General features: G+C 43.7%; 1 protein-coding gene across 10 annotated transcripts in view; it reads right to left on the bottom strand.

Annotated features, from left to right (window-relative positions):
* PAK3 (p21 (RAC1) activated kinase 3) overlaps positions 1-25136 on the bottom strand; it is a 131576-nt gene that overhangs the window by 29401 nt on the left and 77039 nt on the right. For 7 of the 10 annotated variants that reach the window (XM_048318543.1, XM_048318542.1, XM_048318545.1 and 4 more), the window contains 2 exons: positions 8391-8587; positions 3025-3125 (listed from right to left, as the gene is read on the bottom strand). In XM_048318543.1, coding sequence (XP_048174500.1) covers positions 3025-3125; positions 8391-8565 — 276 coding nt within the window. In that variant the 5' untranslated portion in view covers positions 8566-8587. Of the gene's footprint in view, positions 1-3024; positions 3126-8390; positions 8588-15335; positions 15427-24505; positions 24544-25136 lie in introns of those variants that run through there. The other 3 variants (XM_048318537.1, XM_048318547.1, XM_048318541.1) reach the window with 2 other exon arrangements.

The following is a 25136-nucleotide window of genomic DNA, read 5'->3' as shown; positions in this document are numbered from 1 at the left end:
AATAGATCAGGTGGTAGACAGGCTACAGGAAGGCAGGTTTAGGAAAACAGAAAAACCACAACCGTTCCAAAGTTTGGAAGCATCATTCCCCCTCCTCTCGCTTTTGAACAGTTTTTCTCTCCTCATAAAAATACATTCCTGAGTATTAATAGCAAGTGACTAGAAAAATTACATGTGATTTCCTTTCTCAATTTAAAATTAAAAAAAAAAAAAAAAAAAAGAGAGAAAAATCTGGGCTTCTGCTGTTTGCCTAGTTTTGAAGCCAGATTACCATTTTTGAATGGCTCTATAAAAGTTTTTTTTCCAGGCTTGGGGGTTCTCCAGCCCCAAGATCACCATTTGACCAGTGGAGAGAGCAGATGGTCAAAGTCAGATTGTGAAATCTGGGAGGTTGTGCATTGTCACAACACAAATAATCTGTGCGTGTCAGACTGAAAATCAGGACAATTGTAAAGAAATGCTTGATTAGATTAGGAACATGCAACTTCTTAGGATCTACAGCCACAACTTTACCCACTTACTAATGTCATAATCTTGAAGCTTTAAAAGTTTGGTGGGTAACCACATTTTCTTCTAGGTAGGGGATGAGGAAATGGTTTCAAACATGCATGTCTTACAAAAAACACTCCCCAAAGGCCTGCTAACCACACTGTCCTTCATTCAGAAAATGCAACTCCTTTTTCAAATAAAGGAACATAAAGCTCTAGCAACATGCTCCCACCCAACAGTTTCCAACCAATTTTATTCTCTGCTTTAAAAGCCCTATTTCTTAGCAAATGTGGTTGCTCCAAGCACAGTGAAATGGAGATGCAATATTTGCTCATGATGGACAACACAGGTTGGTGCTCAAGCCTGAAAGCCAGAACTCAGGAGCCCATGCAACTGTGCATTGGGATGCATCTAACAGCAGTCAGGGGATGCAGCTGGGGGCGATGGTTTGGTGTCAGAAGATGGCCCAACGCATTGCATATAACCAGGAGAGCAGGCACTACTGGCATGACAGCTGCAGTAATTCCAAACAAAAAACCCCCATATGTTTGCACATTGATTGGACACTCCCATGGCACTTCCAAACTTTTGAAGGAGACAGACAGCGTGATCACTAGACAGTGGGAATATCAGAACACGGTACGGGCTAGTGGCAGGCCCTTTGCAGGGTGTACTTACCACATGACTACCCAGCTGATACACAGGTTTTATCCAGGTTGGGACAAATCATACATGCCTAATGTAGTGTGTAATGTAATGCCTGCATCTGAGATTAGTTGGGACCAATACCTAGTATACCAATACCTACACTGGTAGATTGTAACAACATTAAAAATGATCCAAACTTTGATCCCTGAAATACAGACAGTGAGTGCTTTTGCTTAGAACTGAAGTGTGTTAAGCCTGATGTCCCTCCTTTCTGTTCCAGCTGGCAGGGACATGAACTAACCAGGACCCTGACCATCAGTCAGATTATGAGAGCACATGAGTGTGACCCAACGTGTTTGCATGCAGTCAGAAGGAAAACGTCTCAAACACAGGATAGAAATAAAGGTAGAAGGCTGAAAGGAAGAACAGATACAGAATAAGAACACCTGAACATCCAGTGGGGAGAGAAAGGAAAGTGGGAAGGTGAAGACAGACAAGGAGAAGTGATGCAAACACAAAAAAGAAAAAACAAAAGCAGAAAGCAACATAATACGATATGAAGATAAGGAGAACGGCACTGAAGATTAACCCGAACAATAAAATGGCTACAGGGAAAGAAAGGGAGGGGAAAAAAGGAAAAACCAGGATAGATGGCAGGGAAAACAATTTTAAAAGCTTTATGCAAAGTTTCTGATCAAAAATGAACAAATTTGGGCTTTTAAAATAAGCATTTAGTCAAGCCCTAGGGTTTGGCACAGAATAAATCTTGAAGTAAGATTTTATGACATCTATTTTAAAAAGCCTAATTAACTAGTCCACTTACTTTAAATGTAGCTGTATTTCCTAATTACTAAGGATAATTCAATTTCACTACTCCTTTGAAGACGTGCTGCCATTAGATGTGTCTTTCTTCTTCTACTGTTATTCCTATTGTTGCAACTGCTACTGTAGGACACAGAAAGTTTCCAGCTCTCTGAAACGGCTTTGCAAAACAGAAGTAGCAATCAAAGAAAAAAATTATGAAGAAATCACATTTAGGGCTCAAATTCTGAAAATTAGCCATCCTTTGTCCAGGCAAATGATTTGTCCCATCCTGTTTGGTGTATGCAGCCAGTCAGCACTAGCACAGTCCACAATGGTGATTACACAGTCTGACCACTCAGCTCACAGGGCACTACTGGTGGCAGGAGAGTTGCTAATGCTCCCTCTCACCTCCACAGCTTAACAAAATGTAAGCTCACTGCCATCTCAGCTTTAAGGAATAATGGTTTCAGCACCCTACTAGTAAACTGAGAAAAACTGCTCTGAAGCCCCCTGCACACTTCAAAGAGCTTCCATTGGATTCATTTTTCCCAACTCTTTGTTGAGATTCAAGAAGCAAAAGCTGACAGCTATTTTATTAATACATGAAGGCTAGAAACACTGATCACCTAGTGTATAAACATATTTTGAAGGATACTAAATTAAAATGGATGGACTTCCACAATGCTGCTGCTTTCTGAGTGTCTCCAAGGGTTCCCTGCAGAGCAGCTGGACTTTCCACTTTGAGGCTGGTTGTCTACTATGCACGTGGAGGGGGCTTTTTATGCTTTCCCAAAGACACTGAATAACCAGCCCTTGTAGCAGCTTTGGGGGACTGGTAAAAGCATACACCTACGTTCTTCCTAGTTTTCATTTCCCACAGACACTCTGCTGACAATCCTTGGAGAAAAAAAAAAAAAAGCAGCCTGAATCACAAGTTAAACACCCCAAATCCTAAGCCCAACAAATAAAAGTCTCTTTCTTCACAGCCTGGCTGCTGTCATCTGATGTCTCTGGCAATAGGAGGTTATTTTACCATCAAAAAACTAGAAGTTCTGGTAAACACGAAATACAGCAGTTACTTACTGTGAATTCTCCAGTGACGGCATCAAATCCCACATGAATGGTGTGTTCAAAGTCTGAAGGAAGAGAGATCTCAGGACGTTCCTTCTCTTTCTTCTTGTTGGCTAGAGGCAAAATGTTAGCAAGCACTTATTTTCTGTACAGCTTTTCATTTAAAACTTTTAATAATCAGGTGTGCTCAAAACGGTGTTTTAAAAGTGGAAAACAAATCAATTAACAACCATCTAACTTGAGAAACAGATCCAGGTTAACATAACACCAACCTGTCAACCCCTGTTGGGGAAGGTCTAGAAGGTGTTATTTTATTTTGTTTTTCTTTCAGCCAATGTGACTGCTGCCAAAGCAAGCTGTTCATGAAGTAGTCTTCTTAGGCTATCTCTAACCAGTATGATTTCTATTTTCAGCTCTTTTTTTTCACTCAGTTTTCATATCTGGAAACTAGTTCCTGTTTGACTTTGTGGGTTCCTGCAGAAGTAAATCACACAGGCCACGCATGTGTATGTGTGTCTGTTCTCCAACATAGTTTGAATCCACTTCAAAATCAGCCAGATCAGAGAGGAAAGGTTCTTTTAGATACCCTTTTTTTTCCTACAGGTTCTGTGAAAACTAGCAGCTCATGCGGTGACTCCTCTTCCAACTAAAAGGCTGAAACAGCAGCTCTGTTTTAGAAAACACAGAATCTGCCCAGCAACAGAATCCCATAAATGTCTTTGGAAAAGCTTCATTTGAGATCTCAATTAACTAAGACATATAATCATAAAATGCAGGCTTTATTAGTCTCCAGAATTCTTTTCTTTTTAAATCACTCCACCAGTATTCCCAGAGCGTGGAGTATCTTACTTAAGCAGGCAGACTTGGAAGTCAGTCAACCTGCATATGCTTCTCATCTCCCTCCCTCTTTACAACCTTTTGAAACTAATATCCCTTGTGGTCATCCTTCTCCTGCACGTCTGACTGCTGACAAACGTCACTTCAGCCCAGTTTTATTGACCCTGATAAAGAATGAGTGGAGTAAGGGCTGAGGGAAGCTGCCTTCACTTTCCTGCAGTGTTTTAATATGATGTTTGCCAGCTCCGTAGGTTCACCTAGGAGTCTCACCCTAGGCTGGATTCACTATGTACCAGCAGCCCTCCCAATCCAGGTCTGTCTTTGCTCAGCCAGTATCTCCACAAGGCCTCTATTTGCATATTTCTTGTTCTACCTTACAGCCTCCTTTAGGTGAAAGATGCTCTGTTCTTTGTACTTACAGTCTATTTTGAATGCTTCTAATCCTTTCTCTGCATTGCTGCATTTATCCTCATTAAATAATTGTCATCCTTTGTCCGTGTTGCACACCCCTACACAATGTTCATTGATGAAATATTTTCATTTAGCATTCAGTAAAGATGGCAGCAATGCATCAAATACAAATGCAAAAGCTTTCTCCTTCTTTTATCACTAAGATGATGTTGTTTTATTTTCAGGACAGATGTTGGCAGTTAGAAGATGTCATCTGTGTGTAGATAACAAAACTGGCTTCTTCTACGTCATCATTTGCAAGCAAATGCAGCGAAAATTAGATTTAAAGGATTATCAAATTCAGTTCAAAGCAGCAGTCAAACCTAGAACTGAAATAAGGGATTATATAAAACGTTCCCCCAAAAGCAGCACTTGTCCATTCTAGGACTCTCCTGCTGGAGGACAAGTGTTCCGGCTCATTCCCCAAGATCTGGCTCATTTGCTTCATGGACCTGTGCCTACCAGACTGTGATATAACACCTATGCTCCAAACACTGATACACTACAAATGAAATACGGAATTAAACATCTCTTTACTACACCCTCACCTCTCCCCAGACTAAAAACTCTGACATTTCTGTCTGGACCCCGCAAATCAAATCATTTCTATTTCACACAAGCTGGCAAAATGATATGAAAAGGCATGACTTCTTTGAAGCACCTGACTGACTGGATGCAAGGGGTTTGTACTGAACATTCCTACTTGATTTCCTTGTAAATGCCTCCTCACAATACACTCCTGCTGCACAGAGTTAGCCATGAAGGCCTCCACACCATCTCAGCACCTATGACAGATTAAAATAGAAGGAAAGATCGTTCTGACTTCCACAGTCTGCATCACCATCATCATGTTAAAAGAGCAGTTGTTCGGGAGAAAAATGTGACTCAGCTAAGTGGCAGCTTTTCTCAGAGACAGAGGGAGGGTTTGACCTCATGCTTATGCCCTCCTGTTTGCTTGCCTCCTCTTCAACTCACTTTCTTTCCTCCATTCCCTCTCCTTTCCAATGCCACTCACACTTGTCCCCCCATCCTTCTTCCTGCTCTGCTCCTCCAGTAGCCTTGTCCTTTTTTCTTCCTTCACTGATCTTTACTCTGCTGGGTTTTTCTCCTTCCCTCTTTTCTTCTTTTTCTGTACAGGAGGCGATCAGATGCCTAAAGGCCAGACTCTGCTCCACTCCACAGCCAAGTATAAAAGCAGCTTCAATGGAAGTTGCATTCACCCAGGAACTTAACATGGATGGGGGCCTCTGAAGGGGGCATCTGAGCTTTGCAGGTCGACTTCTCCCTGATTTCTTCAGGCTGAATGCTCTACAGTGCCTTCATGGAATCCCCAGTGCACAACACAGAGTGAATTTATTTTACAGCAGTCACAGGTGGTTTAATGAAAGAGCAAGCCTGTATCAAACAACTGGAAGAACCAAGTCATTTCTGCTGAGGTAACACCTCGGCTGAATGAAGCACTACTGCTGTGACTCCACTGTGGCTCCCATCACCATGATTATTTCTGAGGCAGGAAGGCCAATTTCACAGCTTCAGCAGAACAGGTTCAGCTCCTTTTTCCACACAGATTGCCTGCAAGACACTGGAAACTTATTTCAGTTGTCTGCCTTGGCTTCCTGCCCTCAGGAATTGGGGGTACCTTAGCCCAGAGACGAGAGCAAGAAGAGCTATACAAGAACACAAGGTCAGGTGCTATGGGGAGCGGCAGGACACTACTGCCTAAATGGTTTATTTCAACTGTAGATGCACAGAAGGGCTCCACAGAGCCATCAATGGCTTGCCAAAACAAGGTTTTAAACACAAGTACTCAAACTGTAACTGAAAACGCTGCACTCCAGCAGGGGACGGACTGCAAAAGATTCCTGGTGCCCAGGCACAGCAGTCCTGGCACACACCACAGCCTTGGAGAGAACACACTGTACCATATCCATCCTCACATCCCTCCTGTCTGGTGAGCAAATGAAAGGCAACAAAGTTCCTGCAGGTTCAGACAGAATAACCCTGCCACGGCGTTTTCTTCACATTCTATTTACTTGCACCAGTGATGAACTATGGATTTGACATTGTGGTGCTGCAAAGCACTGCACTAGATGAGAGCAGATGTATCAATCACCTTTTGTTTTATAAGCAGGAGCCTCAAAAATGTGTCACAGAGTCTGTGAAGCACACACAGGCCCAGTGATACCCTGACCCACAAACCAACCCTGCAGTGAAACTACCTCAAGGGACTTGGCCAGTCAAGCTAAACTTCCTCCATTTATTATTTCACCCAATAAAATTAAGCTATAAATCTTACCTGACTTTTCCTCATGGTCACATTTAAAATCATGACACTTGTATGTTCCCTAAGATTGCTCTGACTGGTAGTTAATTACATTTTTAATGTCACTGATCATTTCCAGGAGGGGTTGTTTCTGGGTCTCCCCTTTTCTGCATGCACTTCACACAGCATCTCCTACTTAAGAAATGCTTCCTTGGAGAGGGATAATACCATCCTGCTAGCACTTAGGGGAAGAAGTGACCCAAGTCTTTCTAGGAGTTAAGCAAGCCTGGAGAGACTTTCATTTTGGCCTTTAAAAAGAATCAATTGAAAAATAATTTTGTTCCCAGAAGGAGACATCTGGGGGAAAAATCTGCAGAGTGAACTGGCCAGGTCTGCCTGAGAAATGGGCCCATCCAGTTTCAGCCTTCCCATCAGAGAAGTCATCAGGATTGCCCACGGCTGAGGGGAGGAATGGGGCTGCCAGTGTGCCTTTTACTGACTGTGAGGAGTTTTGAATGCCAGACTGTCTCCAGCTGCTCCACACAACCTCATGAAGCTTCATGAATGAGGCAGCCAAGCAGCACAGGTAAGCTGGAGCTCCAAGGGAATGACTGCAGTTCCATAGTTCTGAGCTCTCTTTGGAGGGACACCGATGCACACTGAAGACAGAATCACCCTTGAAATCCAGCTGGACTTCATGCTGTTGACCACAACCTCTTAGCCCAGCATTTCAGCCAGTTTTCAGTCTACCTCACTGTACACTTATTTATACTGTACTTCATCAATCTGTCTGTGAGGATACTGTGGGAAGCTCTGCTGAACACCTTACTAAAGCAGAAGTAACAACCACCACTCCCCCTTCACCACGAAGCCTGTCACCTCAAGGTAAAAGGCTGTCAGTATAGTTCAGCATGAATTCCCCTTCACAAATCCACACTGACTATTCCTGACCACATTCTTATCCTTCATTTGCATGGAAATGGTTTCCAGGAGGATTTTCTCTACCACCTTCCCAAGGACCAAGGTGAAACTGGCTGGCTTGCACTGCCCCAGATCCTTCTTCTTAAAGACAGATGTGACATTTGCTTTGTTTCCATCATCAGGAACATCCCCCAGTGACCCCAACCTTCCAAAGACAATCAAGAGTGGCCTTGCAGTGACATCAGCCTTGCAGGTGTAGCCCATCAGTTCCCATAGCACTAGAAATAAAGAAGATCCCTTCCCTCAAACCTGTAAATATGCTAACTCAAAACACACTCCTGTCCACAAATCCATTTCAAAGAATGTGACTGAAATGCAACTTAAATGCTGTTTGCTGCATGTTTAAAAGATTCTCTTGCTGATCCACACCTAGCAGGTTTTAAACCAAGCCATTCTGTGTCCACTTTCACTGCAAAAGGAACAAGCAAGAAGAGCCTTGTTCCTGTTCCTGGAATATAAGTGCATTAAAAAACCCCAGCATCAGGCATATTGCCCTCTCACTTCTGCAAGTGTATTTTCACAAGTACACAACCTCATCTCTGTATTTACTGCTAATGTAAAGCAGAATCCAAAGAAAAGGATTTCCCAGCTTAACTATAAAGTTATTTTTAAAAGGCAAGTTGCACAATGTGTGCACATTTTAGTGTCTTTCATAGACAAGAAAGTAACTGACTGAACACCTCCTCCTCTTTTGAAATGTGTTTCTAGCATAATTGGAACAGAAGACATTGGTACCATGGCCTGCACTGAAACAGCAAAAAAACAGTGGCAGAAAACAAACACGAAAACCAGTAACAACCAGAAAGCCCAGAGAAGGAGCCACCCATCCACACTGCTGATACTTTACTTTTATCCCCTCCTCCTGGAAAGATGGAGCGCAGCCTGGCTTTCTTGTTCTTCTCTTCAGGGGCCATGGGAAGCGGTTTTGAGCTGTGGTTTAGTGCTGAAGAATCGCGATTGTTGCTGTTCATTCTCAGTGGTGGAGCTGGAGGTTTCTCTTCAATATCCAGACTATCGGACATCTTCAGCAGCCCTCACAGCCTCCTGCAAAGCACAACACAAAACATGCCTGTCAAGTGACGATGCCAAGGCTGGTGGCCTGGGCAGGAAAGACGGCAGGAAAAGCTTTCTGAGTGCATAAGAAAATCTCTCTGTTAGAAGTTTGTTCTGAATAAGGTTGCTGCTGGTTGCTGTAAATAAATTCAGCAGCCAATTCCTAAAAACCAATGTATTACTGTTAAAATACAGATTTCTTTATGCCTGTTACAGGTTTTTGAAGTTTTTATTTACAACTATTTCCCCATAGTTGTTTACAATCCAAATTTTCCTCTAAAACAGACTTCCAAAGTAAAAGTTAAATGATTTACTGAAACTAGCTTGCATGGTAGTCAACCATTTTTTATGATGTAAGAAAAAAGGTGCTTGTTAAGGGGATATGGGTAGCAAGCAACACTTCATAAAATTAACTGGTTTAAGACCCAAAAATAGAGTACAATTTCAGACAGATCAGAAGTAATGTGGGCTATACTGCATCTTTTTAAAGGTTATAATTCTACAGGCACCTTGTCTTCCATCCCCTAAAATCAATGTTGCTCCTTTTACAGAAGGCACATGCATATCACTGTGAATGTGTTCTGGATCTCTCCTCGTGCTGGTTCACAGGTAACACAAGCTATTGAATTCATCAGCTACTCTCTTAAATTTAAAGGGAAGCAGCTTGTTTTTCAGCTATGGAAGCTGTAGGGTTTTTTTCAGAATATCAGCCAAACATGGTGACTGTCACACAACGAGAGGTCCTGAAGCTCCAGTGGTAACACAGCGCTGCTTGTCCTTTGGTCAGGTAAAGCTGCCATGGTTGGGGGTTTTCGGGGTTTCATGGTTGGTCTTGGGTTGCTTTGGTTTTTTTATTAGAATGGAGATTAACATTTTCAACAGTCACATTTATTTTGATATAACTGTAATTTTGCCAGATTTATGGCTGGTACATTAATAGGAGATAATGAAATCCACATTGCCTTAACTGACATTATCTTAAAGCTAAATTATCAACTGAAACATTTAGAGATGCTCACTTTAGACTTTTTCATGACGTGAGCGTTTTAGCCTTTGTTCCCATTTTCAAATTACCACACATAAAACGGTAACTTTTTAAAATTACTTGACTTACATATTTAATTTCATCTAAATTAAATCCCAAAACGCCAGTTTTGAGATTCAAAGCATCAGTCCAGTGAAAAGAAAAATAAATGAAATATACCATCACATCTCTAGTTTGCATCCGTCCCCAAACATCTGGATCTCCATGGGATCCCACAGACCCATCCCAAGGTCACACAGCTGAAAACTCCAGCAACAGCTGGTCCCAGTCCTCTCCCTAGTACAGACAGCATGGAACAGGGATCCTGGAGATCCTGATACACAAACACACACTTGAAGCTGCTACTTGACCCCACAGCTGCTCACCTCCATCAGGGGAGCAGTTTGAATGAGCATCTTCCCAGCTGCCGTCAACTGGTTTGTGCTAAATTAGTGACCTGAACTTTTCCAGCATCTTTTCCCTGCAGCAAATTAGGAAGAGCTCTAACAATTGCTCTGCTGGCAGTTCATTGTTCACTGTGGTGGTGCAATATTTTTATTGTATTTTGTATGTTCTTTGTACCCTAATGGTTCGTCCCTACCTTCCCCACTTCTATTCCCAGTTGATCTGTCCCAGATCCAAGCCGCTCCCCCGGTGCTCCCAAAAAAGGTTATCCCCTTCCCTTGTTCAGGCACCTTCCCTATCAATCACCCTAAACCTCGACGTCCCATTGGGGCATGTGACCCCTCTCCCTCCACCCACCAAGACCATTGGTGAGTCCTTCCATCCAGCGTCCCTCCCTCCTGATCCGCCTATTGGTTCCTAGTTGGGTTACTCCCCTTGTTCAATCCCCCTTTATAAAGTGTAGGAACAGTGCAACTGTTGCTTGCTCACCGTGGAACCCCTTCAATAAACTTGGATTACGTCCCAGTGGCAAGCCTCCCTGGTACTTTTTATCTTTCCCTGGGTGGAGGGCTGCTGACTGCCACGTGCCTGGGGCCTTCGCTCCCCTGGGCAGAGCAGAGGCTTCAGAGGAGCAGCCTTAAAGCTCCGTGCCTCCAGCTGCTCCCCACTCCTGCCGCACACTGCTGGAGCCAGCCTGGGCAGTGGACAGCAGCGGTCACTGCGGCAGTTCACCATCCAAAGAGGATGTCTACTCATAGGCTCACGCTGTGTGAACTGCCAGGCTTCCTCTACACCATGGGTTTGCTCACCTCCACCTGTAACTGCAAGTAACACTGGACTACAGGAAGCCAGTGACCAGGTGTCATTCTCTAGAGCTTTCCCTTCAGGCCTAAAAGCATGGGAAAGATCACACACTTGTAACTAATGGAGTCATGTATTGGAGGCAGCTGTTAGAGAGAAAGATGTGTTTGTCATTTTGACCACACCACTTGGAAAAGCAAAAGTGATCCTTCAGAGAAAGACACGGTCCCCAGCATGTGTCTGGTTCCCAAGAGACGGCTCTGCCCACAGAGCCCCACCGTCCAGGTAAAGACGTGCTCTGGTAATGGAGGAACACAGCTCACCCTCCTGCAGAAGCACATACACAGGCAGTAACATGCTATGTATCACCCAGGAACAGCTGTAATTGTGGCCAGACTACAGCTTGTGCCAGTTTAGTTTTCATGTACAGTGTAGCCTACTTACCTAGAGAACTAAATAAATGCTTTTGTAGATTGAGGTCTAACAGTTCATATTGCTAATCTTTGTGATTTCCATCCTGAAATGCAGAAGATTTTCTAATAAGGAAGGTGGGGGGGGGGGGAGGGGGGAGGGTAGCCAGTAATGAAAACCACTATAAGGTAACAGGGAGATCCACACATGCTGTGTTCGTTATCCTGGTGAAGGGAAAGCCCATGATGCCCAGGTTTCTCTGCAGAGTTCCCAGCTTATGAAGCCCAGCAGAGACATCTGGACACAGCTCCCTGCTCCTCCAGCAATTCTCAAAGACCAGGAGCTTATGCAAGAGAGGCTTTTATTTTCTGTTTAACTCACCTACAAATAGTTTTCCAGTGCCAAATACAGCCTTTACTCCCAGGATGGTCAGCGTGAAGCTGACCACAGGAGCACCAATGCCCTTTCCAGCTTGTTATCAAAAGCAAGGCAGTTATTCTGAGAAGTCCATTATAGGCCACAGTTTCAGTTGTCCTTCAGAATGGGACAACTGTATCTGTCACTGCATCTATTTGTAAACAATGCCAGTCTGCTGAAATAGTCCTCCCATGGGATTTCATCCCACAAAGAATACTATTAACAGTTTCTGGCCCAATTTGCCTATGATGTAATTATTTCCAAGATTTTGAAAGGAACACTATATTTTGTTCAGAGCTGTTTCAGGCTCAGTTTCAAGAACTGTACAAAGCTCTTTTATTCACTTGTAAACAAGAAAAGAAAAGAGAAAAAAAGAAGAAGGGGAAAGATAGCCTAGAAGGTTTAAGGGTTGATATTAACTTTCTAAAGCTGGTATAAATCAAGACTAAAGCAAACCACAAGGCAATACACACCAAGAGACTTAAAATTTATGGTTTTCCTGATCAGAGGAATCTATTTGCTCTTCCATTCATTCTAATTTAGAGATTTTCCATGTACCACTGCATCATGACAAAAGAACATTCACTATCACCTAAGACTTCATATTTTAAGTGTTTTATACTGATTTACTCCAACCCAAACTTAGAGAAAATCTGTAAAGAATGGAGGGCCAATAAGACGTATTCAGCTGAGGAATCTCTCAGGTTTACATTGTAGAGAAATGTCAACAGCAGATAACTCAAGTTATACTCTCTATTCTGGGTGCAGGTTTTCCTGTCATAATAACAAGTCCTCAGTCCTGCTAGTCTAGTTCTGCATAGGGCAACTCCTTCAAAACCCCCTTTCTGTCTACTGGAAATTATTATGGAGTATCCATATATTCAGTCCACTGAATTCCGGTGTTCTTTCTCTTCTTTAGGCTTTTTCTTCATTGTTAGGGGGTTTTGGAGTGTGACTTTTTGGTAGGTTTGTGCTGGTTTGCTTTGGTTGGTTTGTAGGCTGAAACAACACAGCTACCACAGCACTTGACCATATGCCACCGAGGCCATGAGAGCCATCCAGGTGGTCAGCAGGGACAGCTTCTGGAGAGGCCAGCTGGTGCTCACCGAGAGAATGGAGTACACAATCAACAGGACTTTCCTCATCTCAGTCCTCAAGGACCCCATTCGTGCAACCAAGGCAGTGCTGGTAACCCTTTTAAAAGAAATTTGTAAGATAATCACACTTGTGCAACAAAGAGGGCAGGTGACCAACATCTACCTACTTCCAGAGAAAATTCTTGTCACTGCCCATTGGCTTTAAGGAAGCATTTAAAGAGACAGACTATTGTACCAAAATACAACAGTGTACTTCAGTGTGTTAGCTAGAGCTTTCCCAGCCAAGTGGCAAAAGCTAAAATTAAATTCTCAGCCAGGTCAGTTGCTTCTACATAACTATTACAGGGTTATAGAAGATGATCCAACATCCCTTTCCTTCCTCCTCACATCTTCCAATCACCAGTTTTGTTAAGTGAGAAGACGAACACTGACTTTAAATATATGGCATTCAGCTTCTCTGTGACTCAATTCCCCCTTTGCAAAAGCCTGTCTTGTAATATTTTTGCATCTAGTTCTTGCCAAGCTAGGGAGGAGAGGAAGGAAGATATCTGAAGCACCCAAATGTTTTCAAAACAGCATATACACACAAAAGATTTGTTCTATTCAGTTCAAGTTCAGAGCAGAATCTCATGCTGGGCCTTGATCTCAGCAAGCTCTTCACCTCTGTGTATCTGGGGAACACTGTGGATAGATCTTAAATGTTAGCCCTGCTATTTCAAAGTCTGCAGCATTCAGACATGACTGCTTCCAATTAAAACTCACAAATAGTATCCTGTTTGCAGAGACACTGGTGTTCATTTTCAAAGCCTCAGAGATACTATTGCAGCTTGTGATGCAGCAAAACTGTCTCCAAGATCCCTTGACTGGAAGGAACCATGCCAATTCTCAGGCAGTAGCTTTACAAATGTAACTCGAAGATCCAAGGCTCACTCTTTGTTTATAAACATACTTCCTGCAAAAAGATATTTATTACTTAGTTGTATGGGCCAAATTTTGCTCCCAGTGACACTCATCCATTTCAAAAAAATCAATGGTGATGTAACTGAGAAGGATTCTCTCCAGATATTGAGTACTGACACACTCTATTAAGGTATTACAGAGTACTTCCCAGCCTAGTTCAGACCTGTATCTGTTCTTCTGCATCTGCATGTTTACTTGCAGTTTTCTTACAGCTCCGTTAAAGAGCAGACGGTGAGCTGGACAGAACAGATACAGTCATGATTTCACTACTTTTGTGAAAGATGTTTACTGTCTTTTCTGCAAAACTTAAAATTACAATACCGAGGCCTTTTTGATAAAAAATGGGCCATATTCAGCATCAGCTGAAGCAGAGACAACTCTGTCTGGGTACTCAGGGTCTATAACACCCCCTGGGCAGTCTGTGCTCAGTTGCTTCCACCCTCGGGTGCCTGAAGACCTTGGGCAGGTGTGTGGGGCTGGCTCTGCAGGCAGGGCAGACACAGCCGGAGCGCTGTCTGGAGTGAAGACATCTTTCCTAGGACCTCCCTCACACACATGTGTTGCAAAACAACCACTGCATCCCTTCTTTATACAACCCTGAAGAAAATGCTGCATTCACACAAACTACAGAAGGAATTACAACCCTAGGAACAAGAAGAACGCTTCCCTTTCATACTGCCTTTCATACAACTGTCTCAAAGCACAATACCAACATTTGCCAATTAAACTTCCCCATTCCCCTCACAGCCAGGTAAACATGCTCTGAGCTGAACAAATTATTCAAACCAAGTAATTTCTTTGCTGAATGTACTCTCTGTCCCTGTTTGCAAACACCCTGTAAGCAGCTTATGATTTCCTCCAATATATTCATTTATTCAGAAGTTATCCTCTGTACTTGCTACAAGTAACTTTTGGCCTCTGAACTAGCTGTTCATAAGAAGCTCTCTGTGTGGAGGGGATATTTTGAATTCAGGTTGTATCCAAGTAAAACTACCTTGGTCACAAGTACTTGGAATGGAAACACCCATTCTGAGATGGGATCAACAAACTTCTGTTAGGAATTGCAGCAGTAAGAGTTTTATATAGTGACTTACTAATATTGGTTTAAAGTTCCATCTTGACAGTGCACTTGCAGCAATAATGAATACAGAATGTCAATGAATACAAAAGGTACATTCATGCAGTAGCTGTAAATTTAACAGTTTTGACTAAACATTTCTTCAAATTTAAATTATTATGTCCTTTGTCTGGACCTTGAACCACCCAGTTAAATTGCTAAGAGCTGGGAATGGACTGAAACAGTGGAGCTTGTCACAACTGATGGAAATAACCTGAAAATATATTTTCCCCCTTGTTTAATTAGCATTCGACAACATGTCTCAGTTCATGGCTTTCAAGGATCCATCGCCCCTCTTCAAACGCATAACCTACCTATCCACATATCTAACTACATTTCTTTCCTCAACTCTTCAACTCTTTCTCTGCAAACTGCCAATGCAACCACAGGCAGCACTTTACAAAATGCATCTGGCTTTCATCTCCCAACACCCCTCAGCCCACCCGCTTTACACGCCTCTTCCCACACGGTGAAACTGCTGCTCCTCAGACTCCCAGCACTCCGTACCTGCTCCCACTACAAAGGTTTCATGGCTCCTCACACAGGTTCACTTTTCCAAATGCAAAGAATATTGGGACTTGTCCAGGTTTTCTCACTTTCCCCTTCTGTACAAAGCTGTGGCTGTTCAGGCTGTGGCCCCAAAAAAGCAAAACATGGAATTACTTTTGCATAGTAAAGCCAGCAATGTTTAAAGTTAAGTGTATACTTAAGGGCTGTGCTTAACCAGTGCTTAATGTGAGATAACATGAACAAGGATGCTGAGGCTTCAGCATAGCTGCAGGACACTGTGAAAGAAAAACCAGAGTTCCTCTCCGCCCCACTGGAGAACACCCTATTAGCCCAACGTATTTTCTTTGTGGGTGTTTTTTGATCACATCAAAACAAAAGCAATCCATTCAAACTGTGCTCCTGCTGGGATCCTGGCCACTTACTAAACCACTTGAGCTTTGGGACGGTTACATGACCTGGGAGGGGAAGATGTGTGTGTACAGAGGGTGTGGGGCAGGGAAACAGCTTTCCCCATTAAACCTTGTCCAGGCATTCAGTAATTACACCTCAGCACAGCACAGGAAGGAAAGGAAGTACATTCCTACAGGTTACATGAAGCGAACACCTCGCAACATTGCAGCACCAGAAGGTGAAATGGTGACTATTTTAAAATAAAAATTGACTTTACTTCATATAACAAAGGTATGGACATACTCTGATGATGTAGAAAAGCCAGCTGGATCACAAGGATACTTCTGCCACCCAGAGAGAGCAAGGGGAGAGCTTCCACTCTCCTGACTACCTTGGGAAGAGCCACCAGCACCTCCACCCACTCATACCCAAACTCAGACAGCTACATGGGTATTTTTGTCATGTGTTTTTGAATCATGGTTTGAAACAAAAAGGTTGTGCTCTAAGCTACTAAATCTGGAGACATGCCAAGACTGACAGAGCAATGGACAGTCCAGAAGCAGCTAAAGGAGAAAAAAGTGAAGGATACCACAGCCCTTTTTTTTCCTTTTTCCTTTTACTGTAATGGGAAACATGTCTCTGGGATAGATAACAAACTATGAAAAAGTACCTAGAAAAGGCTTTTATATGCAAAAGGAAAACAAAAAAACCCCCACTCCCTGTTTGCTTTTTATTTACACAGCTGAAGGGCTCCACAAAGCTGGAAAAGATGTCTCAAAATCAACTGTGCCTCTCAAATATCCCGCATTCCACAGGATTTCATCCCTTGCCCTTGTCTACACATGAAAGAGGCTGTGTGAAATGACATGTGGATTTAAACCATTGCAGATAGACTGAAATAATTCTCCATATGGACCTTATTATTCCTAGTTCAGAGCTTAGGCCTAAGGTTCACTTTTGCTCTCTAGGAGGACTCAAATGTAAACAAAGAAAAGCTAATTAATGGAGACACCAGCATTGTGACTGCCACAATAAAAATTTCATTACCTTAATTCAGATTAAAACCAGCCAAGAAAAACAGTTTGAGTTCTAATCTGAGTTAGCAACTTTGGAGTTAATCCTGTAGCACTGTCCAAGATCAGGAATGAGATGCCAGCCCTTACTGCAGGCTACTGACAGTTAAAATGGACTCCAACCCAGCTGACGGGCAGCAATCCCTCACTACAGGAAGGCTTTGTAACAAGTTGCTGGATCTTTGGCAGGTTCAAGCTGAACACTTGTGGCTTACTTAGCTGACCAGTCAAAGCCCCAAAGTGGTCCAGAAAACCCAAATCTGGGCCTGCTCCTGGAACAGTTAAGAGTGCAATTGCACCTTGAATTATTGATCTGCCAGGGTTAGAACAATACTCATATTAATATGGTGGGAAGCAGACTCTTGTTGCATTCAAAGATCCCAACTGTTGCAACTCAGCACAAAAATTTCACCCCTTCTCTCATCTTCTCTGGTAAAGGCAGCTGAAGGTGAATCTACATTAGCCTAGTAAGGTAGCAGGCTACTCCACATGCTCCACCCATATGTGAGAAATGCCCAGGAAAAGTCTTGCTGTGGTATTGCATCAATGCAAACGTCTTCTTTTATGCATCCTGCGTGTCCCTTTCTGTAGAAGATACAAAGCTCCCTTACACCGATGTATCTGGAACCACGTAAGGGCCATGTCATCACTTCATGCTGTCAGGAACACTGCTTTCTTCTGTCAACACAGATTCACAACGTGCAGGTTGAACTGCCAGTTCTTCTGCTGGCCTTTGACAGCTTGCCAGTCTCTCTACCATGTTCTCCTACCTCCTATCTGCTCTTCCCCACTTTCCCACCTCTCCAGTGTGCATCCATTTGAGTGTAGGGCTTGTCTCCAAATTCCATGCACAAGACTACACGGTGGGTTCTGTCTACACTCTCAGCAGAGCAACATTTACCCACCAAACTCACTGAACCATCTTAAAATGGACCCAGAGCATCCCAAGGCAGACACCTGAGGTTCTGATGGACTTGGAGCATCCCAAGGCAGTCACCTCATGTCCTATTCACACAGCCTGTCCTGTTGCAGCACAGGAAAGGCTGACAAACAAACCAGCAGCACTACAAACCACCAGCAGAGGAGCTTGAATTTGGCCACTCTCAAGCAGAGTTTTGATCCACATCTACACCCAGGCTAAAAACCAGCAAACAGGGCAAAGCAGTCACAGGGTTTGGCAGATGTAAACTTGCTCCCATCACTATTCTCTCTCTTACCTTGTAAATGGTATCAAAGGAAGCCTCTTCTTGCTTGGACTTCCATAATAAAAATTAGATAAATAAAAAAGTCCTCGAGTTCATATTTTTGGGCACCCAAAACTCCTACTGAACTCTAGCTGGTGCACTAAGGCTGCTTTTAATAAACCATTTGGCATCTTGCCTTTATGTTTTTCATTTTGTTTACATTAAAAAATCCCAAACCAACATTTGGAAGAAGAAGGAAGGGTAAAAAAGAATAAAGGACCAGTTTTCCTGGTTTCTCTGCAGGTGTTGCTGCTTTCTCTGCTTTTCAACAATTTATTCTCTGCTTGACACACTCACAGAAGGTGTGCCATGATAAACATGACCCGCTGAACCCCAGCCTAGCACCACTCCAGCCCACACTAAGAGTGCTCACCAGAGAAACAGCCATGGCCCTTTTCCCTGAATGGTCCCCACAGGCAGGCCAAGAGTTGGTTTTGCCTCAAGACATGTGCAGCTCTCCAGGAATGCAACAAGAGGGAAGGAACCCCGTCCTGACTACTGACAACTACATGGGTTGATAAACCACTGGCCCATGGCTCAGTAGACACATGCAGGCCAAGCCAACAACAATCACCACAGAACTCTGGAAGAGACAAGGAAGCAGCAATAAAACGCAGTAATTGAAACTTACAGACAGTTGCCATTTCTAGCACCTTCCAGTCACCTTTTAGCTCATTTTGCCTTTGCAATCCTTAGCTGAGAAACTTGCTGTAATAAACAACATTAAACCCCTGTGTCAGAGGATGAATCTGACATGTAAATGACTTAAGGCCACCCCAGGACTGCCAGGGAGAGTTGGGAGACAAACCACACTGCAAGAAGCAAAAATAAAGAACAGGGAATCCTCTGGATATAGCTACTGGGGCTGGATAAAGACCACTAATAAAGAGAGCATGGGATGGACTTGAAACCTCCAAATCCCATAAGCAAGAGACAGAGAGACCAACACCACATGAGAAGATTTGCTGTACCAATCTTCTCAAGGCCTTATGGTATGTTTGGAAGGACACAGCTCCTACCTCTGAGGAAGGAAAGGGCAAAGCCCAGGCTGCCACATGCCTTTCACCTGGGAGGTGAATATGGTCCAGATGCTGCATCAACTCTTTAGGGCACTAGGGCAGGAAGGCATCATATCCCCATTTACTTCCTCAGGGACAATGTTTTGCCTTTTATTCTTTGCCAGGCCTTTTATTTACAGCTGACTAACTTCATATATCTAATATTCACCTGCTACGTTAGTGATCTTATAGTGTGTAATGGCCTGTCTACCTTGGGGGTATCATGGATCTGGAGCAGGCAGAGGGGGGAAATGGAGCAGTTGCTGCATGCACTTATTTATTTCTAGTTGCCAGCAAGACCTTGGCTTCAGAGCAGCAGGATGGGAAGATTAGGAGAACAAATGTACAAATGCTATTCTTAAATAGGTCAGGGAAGAAATGACACCTATGTGCTGAAAGCAAGACAAGATCCACACACAAAATCTGTTGTTTTCTCAGCTACCACAATGGTATGATATTTTTAAACTGCTTGAACAGGGATTCAGCATTTAACACTTCATTGCTCAAAAAATAATATTCTGCTCCAGACTAGTGGAGCAGTGGAGATTCCTTCTTGCCTGACTTCTCATTACAACAGGAAAACAGTTCACCGTCCTCTTATGACCTAAATGAAAAAATAAAGGTTTTTGGGGATCTACTCACAATTCCTCTGCATTTGTCCACAGCCTCCTGCATAGAGTCTGCAACCATCAAGGTAAGGACACTGGGCTTGGAATGGGACAAAAAGCCCCCAAAGGTGGTGGCATCCAGAACACCCTGGCCTCAGTCCCATATGGGAAAATACTTGAGCAAGCAGGGACTGTTCTGGTTTTGGAAATTGCACATGCTACAAATCCTGGTTAGAGCAACTGCCAGGTATTCACACTTCTGGGATTCATTCCTGTTTCTTGCAAATTTTTGCTAGGACAAACCACTGAACTTCTCCATACAAGCACAGATGCCTTGTCTGCAGAACGTGGGAGCACTTTTGCAAGTCACTGGTGCAAAAGGACACAAAGTTTTTTAAATAAGTAGACAAGAGCCAAGACATTTCTGTTCCCAACACATCAGGGTACTTTCATCTCAAGATCACTGTCCAAAATGTGTGGAGCCATCTGCAACAGCTCCTGTAAAAGTGAACTGCCTTCATTGTTCAGTAAGTTCTTCTAAAGCAGCCTTAGATCCTACTGCAAATCCCTACAAAAGTACCAACTCCCAGAGCAGCAGCTGACACTAATGCAATCTTGTATCAGGTCAAAGAAGGCACCAAAAATAAGAAACCATCAAAATGCACAGAAACAAGTAAACAAAACAGGAAGGAAAGAGGAAAGAGGACAACAACAGGACCCAAAATAGATTTCTTGTTCCACACACACATCAAATTTATGGCATAAAAGCTTTGCAAAGAAACTTGTTCTTAAAACAGTCCATCAACATCTACTCTGCTGCTGGGTGAAGTCTACTACTCTCTGACACCTCTACTTCCTATTTACAACTTCAGGCTTTAAAGAAAACTGAAGTACATTAATTGAGGATTTTATGAGGCACAAAATGATAGCTGCATTGTTATATATTCTATGAGAAAAGCAGGCTGAGAAATGGGGAGGACATCAGAGAAGCAGCACCCAAGGAGAGAAGGTGCCCAAGAAAATTTTAACAGCTTCTCTGCCTGTCTTCATTCCTCAGTCAATACAAAAAAAGGGCCAAGGGTCTGGAGGTGCACTGCTCGCCCAGGCATAGATCCCAGGAGGGACACACAGCCTGCTGAGCCTGTGTGAGGGCACTGACACAGCCAGCGAGGAGCAGTCGAGCTGCAGTGACCGTGCCTGGGCTGTGTCTGACACAGCACCGAGGCACAGATGGCTCGTGACCCTCCAGCTTGGCGAGCACATGCAGGATGAGAGGTCTCCATGCTTGCTTCATATAGAACCACACCTGGAACCTTCAACAGGGCTGTACCCCAGTGTGTCCCACTCCCAGTATGGACAAACTCCAGCTGATTTTCGGAACTGTAAAGAACATTTCCACAAGCACAGAGACAGCAGCAAATCTGCTGCTCCTCAGCAACAACTGCCACCTCAAATGGGTACCTGGCTACAAGATATCCACATCCACAGTGAACAGCACAGGCTCGTTCCCTTCCAGACCCCATTCCAGAAGTAACAGTAGAAGCAATGGGAAGATGGGATACACTGCCAGCCTCCAGGCTCACAGCACCCTCAGCTCTGCCTCTGTACAGACCAGTGCCTGGAGCTGGTCTTCACCAGGGGCAAGGAGCAGGGATCTGCCTCTTGTTTTGTTTCCTTGCAGAACATATTGATAGGCAGAGCCATGTGCTGAGGGTACAAGCATGGGACACCTGCCACAGACTTCACAAATACCCTCAGACAAGTTACTCACTGTGTTTTCTTTCTGGTTCTGTGAGGAACTTGGCTCTCTCATTTGCTGTTAATGTAGATAAGAGGTTGCTTCTATTTTGCCACATCTATCAGACTTTAAAAAACCTAATAAAGAGCCAGGTTAGTTTCAGAAACCCGACAGCAATCATGTTGTTAGTCAGCACACAGTACATGCAATACACTGTAAACAACCTGGATAGCAAGTGAAGAAGAGAAAAAGAACACGAAAATACCTCCAACAAGCTGAGAAAACAGGAAGTACTGGGGGGATACCAAACCTCTGGAAATGCTAGATTGCTAGGGATAACAGGTCAACAGAAGTGAGAACATAGCCTTTACACTGATGAGGAGGAAAAGACAAGAAAACTGGAGGTAAAATAATTTTACTAAGTGGCAGAAAATGATCAGAAATGAGCAAGACGCTGTTGCCAGGGTCAGTATCTAAAAAAAACCCAACCCAGAACAGCTGATATATTGTCTGATCTCAGACAAAATGAGCCTGTCTAAAGGTACTATTGTTTAGGCAAAATCATGAAGCAAAGATTAACTATTCTGGTTACAGAGCTGTGCGTCACCATGTCTGCGTGTGACTGAAGGGATAGCAGAGGTCCCAGACATACACTGTTCTAGGTAAGATGGGAGCCTGATCTGGCTCTAGGGAAATGCCCCCAAACAGCACGGCCACCTGGACCATCAGAGAGTGTGGGAGAGTGACAGACCGTGAGAGCACTTGCACTGAGTAAGAATGTGGTTAAAGAAACCCAGGGCACATGGAGAGGCTGCCTGAAAATCCAGGCTCTGTAGTCCAGAGCACAGTACAGAGAGATACGCACAAAGAGCAAGGTTCAGCTCAAAGCAATGGGGTAAACACACACAGGAAACAGAATGCCTTCACAACACAGTTTCTCCAGAACATGAACAAGAGTGAATGCAGTGTCTGAGGATGATCCTGTGGAAAAAAGGATCTCTGCAGTAAAACCTCAGCAGACTCTCAATAGTCAGGCTCTGCACAAGAAGCTGCCAGCCATTCTACAGCTACGTTTGCTGCTCTGCCATTAAATCAAAGATGAATCTGATTCCAGCTGGATTGTAGAGCCAGCTGCAATGATAAGAGGCAATCTTACATGGGAGAAATGCCACCAAATGCTGAAGACGTAGAATAAAATCAGTGTTCTGAGATCAGTGGGCAAATACGAGCTGTTGATAAAAAAAAACCCTTCACAAAATCAGAGGTATTATCACTTTAGCTTCACAGAAGCTGACAGACAGAACCATCCATTGCTTGGCAGCAGGACCATGCAAACATGAAATGATAAACACATTTGATAAAGAAATATTATCATTTTTGTAGAAACTTATGTCCCTGCAAGGCCTTAAAAAAAGAGGGTTTGATTAAAAAACTGTAACAGAAAAGGAAGACCACAGAATACACGAAACCAATTAAAAGCCACACTAAATTACAGGCCACAAAAGCTAACCATGATCTAAGAATCATCGAGTGAACCTATTCCCAGTGAGATTAATTCCTGGCCCTGCATTTACCTTTGAGGCCTTTAAAGAAATTCTTGGAGCCAAAGATGCGATAAGCACCTTGAGCTGCAGCAGCTCTACAGACTCTCAAGTCTGGGAACATCTGAGGCCATCAGCACACACTGCAGCGCTCAGGGCCAAGCACCTTCATCCTGGGGGTTTCTCTACAGCAGCAGAGAGGGTGGGGTCAGGGTCACCGCAGGGATGCGGCCAGACACGGGTCCTACCCCAGCCGAAGGGCCGCTCATCATCCTGCTGCCTCTCCTACGCAGGGCAAGGCTGGAGGCAGCCACAGCCAGGAGCTGGGGACAGCACAGCCCCACGGCCTCTTCCTGAGCTGGAGACCTACATCAGCCCTTGTCCCTTCAGCCACTCAAAAGAGGTTGGTGTACAGGAAGTTGCTCTGTTACTGGCTTGATTTTGCCAGCTCCTCCCTAATTTACAGCCTTAGGCAGATGCCTGCTTTTCCCTGCTCAGCCCTGAGGTACCAAAGTCCTACACAACAGCTCACAGCAACCCAACATGCCTCAGCAGCAAACCTAAGAAGAGCAAGTGAGGAAAGCCAGTGTCCCATTCCATTTACCAGCTGATGCATTACTACCCACAAAGTAGTGCTCAGACAGAAAAGGAGCCATCAGCTACACTCCCTGGAATGTGACATGTCCATGCACACCTCACTAGTCACCAGCACTGTCTGCGTTACAAGCCAGAGAAAGGACCATGAAAACAACCCCCTGGAGTACTTGCAATCGATAATTGCCCCTGTTCTTCAGAGAGCATCAGCCTTCAGCACTTCCTGGTGGTCACTAATGGCAGCAAAGACATGCAGAAAGGGAAACTTTAAACAATGATGCGTCCAGGTCCCAGTGGAAGACAGTGGATTAACACACCAAATTATCACCTAATTATAATCCAAGTGATTTCAGAGTGCCACAGACAGTAATGCAATACTGTCTCCTTGGGCCAGACCACAAGAAAAAAACCACTGCCCTCTGCAACCACTGTAAGACTACATGTCATGATATACCAGCCAGCACCATTCTCAGAACTTGTGTCAACAACATGCACCACGAGAGCGCCCCTGTCCCGGGTGAAACAAGTTACAGCAATGAAAAGTTACTCTTATTCCCCAGTCTTTGCTAGGACTGCTTGGCAGATTAGAGATCCACCCCAACCACTGAGATACACTGGCCTAGGAGAAAGCTACTGTGGAAAACCAGCCAAGGATCTACTACTGTAAACGTTCAGAGGTTTTTTCCCCCTTGTGATAAATTTCAGAGGGAAACTTAAGACCAGACTCTAGGAAAAGGCAGTGACCACCCATCCTGTTTGTTTAGTCTTTATACCGGGACGAAAGTATCCACTCAATTTTAAGAGATGAAGGGTTTTTTTGCAAAATTAATAATTTCTTGCAGCTCAAACAGCTTTTATTTGTCATCAGAAACAATATAAAACAATAAAACCTTAATGTACCAGGAGAGAGAAAATATTTACCTTGCACTGAGTAAACTTTTCCCAGGGTGCAGGCACAACTGTTAACAGAAGGAAATGTTAAGAGACATGGTAGAAGCTGTTTGCAACTATACACCTCAAAGCCAAAAGGGATATGAAACTGGATCTCTTCCCTTCAGGAGTAAAGAAAAATTGTCACAAAGAACCACTAATCATTTATTAAAGAGAGTATGATACCACAGGGAAACAAAACAAAACCTGAAATAATCTAGATGCAGACATTTCTAGAGATTCAAGAGAAACCAGGTAACAGTAGAGGGAAGACAGCTCTCCTTTATTATCTTGAATTCAATTCTGCTTATCAGCATCATCATTACAGCTAAAAGTGCAAAGATTTTAATACATTTCAGGTCTTATTCAATTTCCATCAAAGTATCCAAATAGACTCCAGTAATGTTGTATCAGATTTCTGTGGGCTCTTCCAATCGGCGAGCTAAACACTCCTTTAAGAACTAAATGAATTCAGCTTCCTCAGCGTTGTGAGGAAAAGCCCTGGCTGCGTGCCCTTTCTGTGACTCAGACACACTTGGCCCAGCCATGAGATGGGCTGCATTCCCTCTGCTCCCACTGAAGTCAAGGGCATCTCTGAGGCTCCGCATGCCGAAAACCAGGC

Source organism: Corvus hawaiiensis, chromosome 14 (assembly GCF_020740725.1).
Source record: "Corvus hawaiiensis isolate bCorHaw1 chromosome 14, bCorHaw1.pri.cur, whole genome shotgun sequence".
In the NCBI taxonomy this organism is placed as follows: Eukaryota; Metazoa; Chordata; class Aves; order Passeriformes; family Corvidae; genus Corvus; species Corvus hawaiiensis.
The sequence above is the reverse complement of the archived record's forward strand: the minus strand, read 5'-3'. Positions and strand labels throughout refer to the sequence as shown.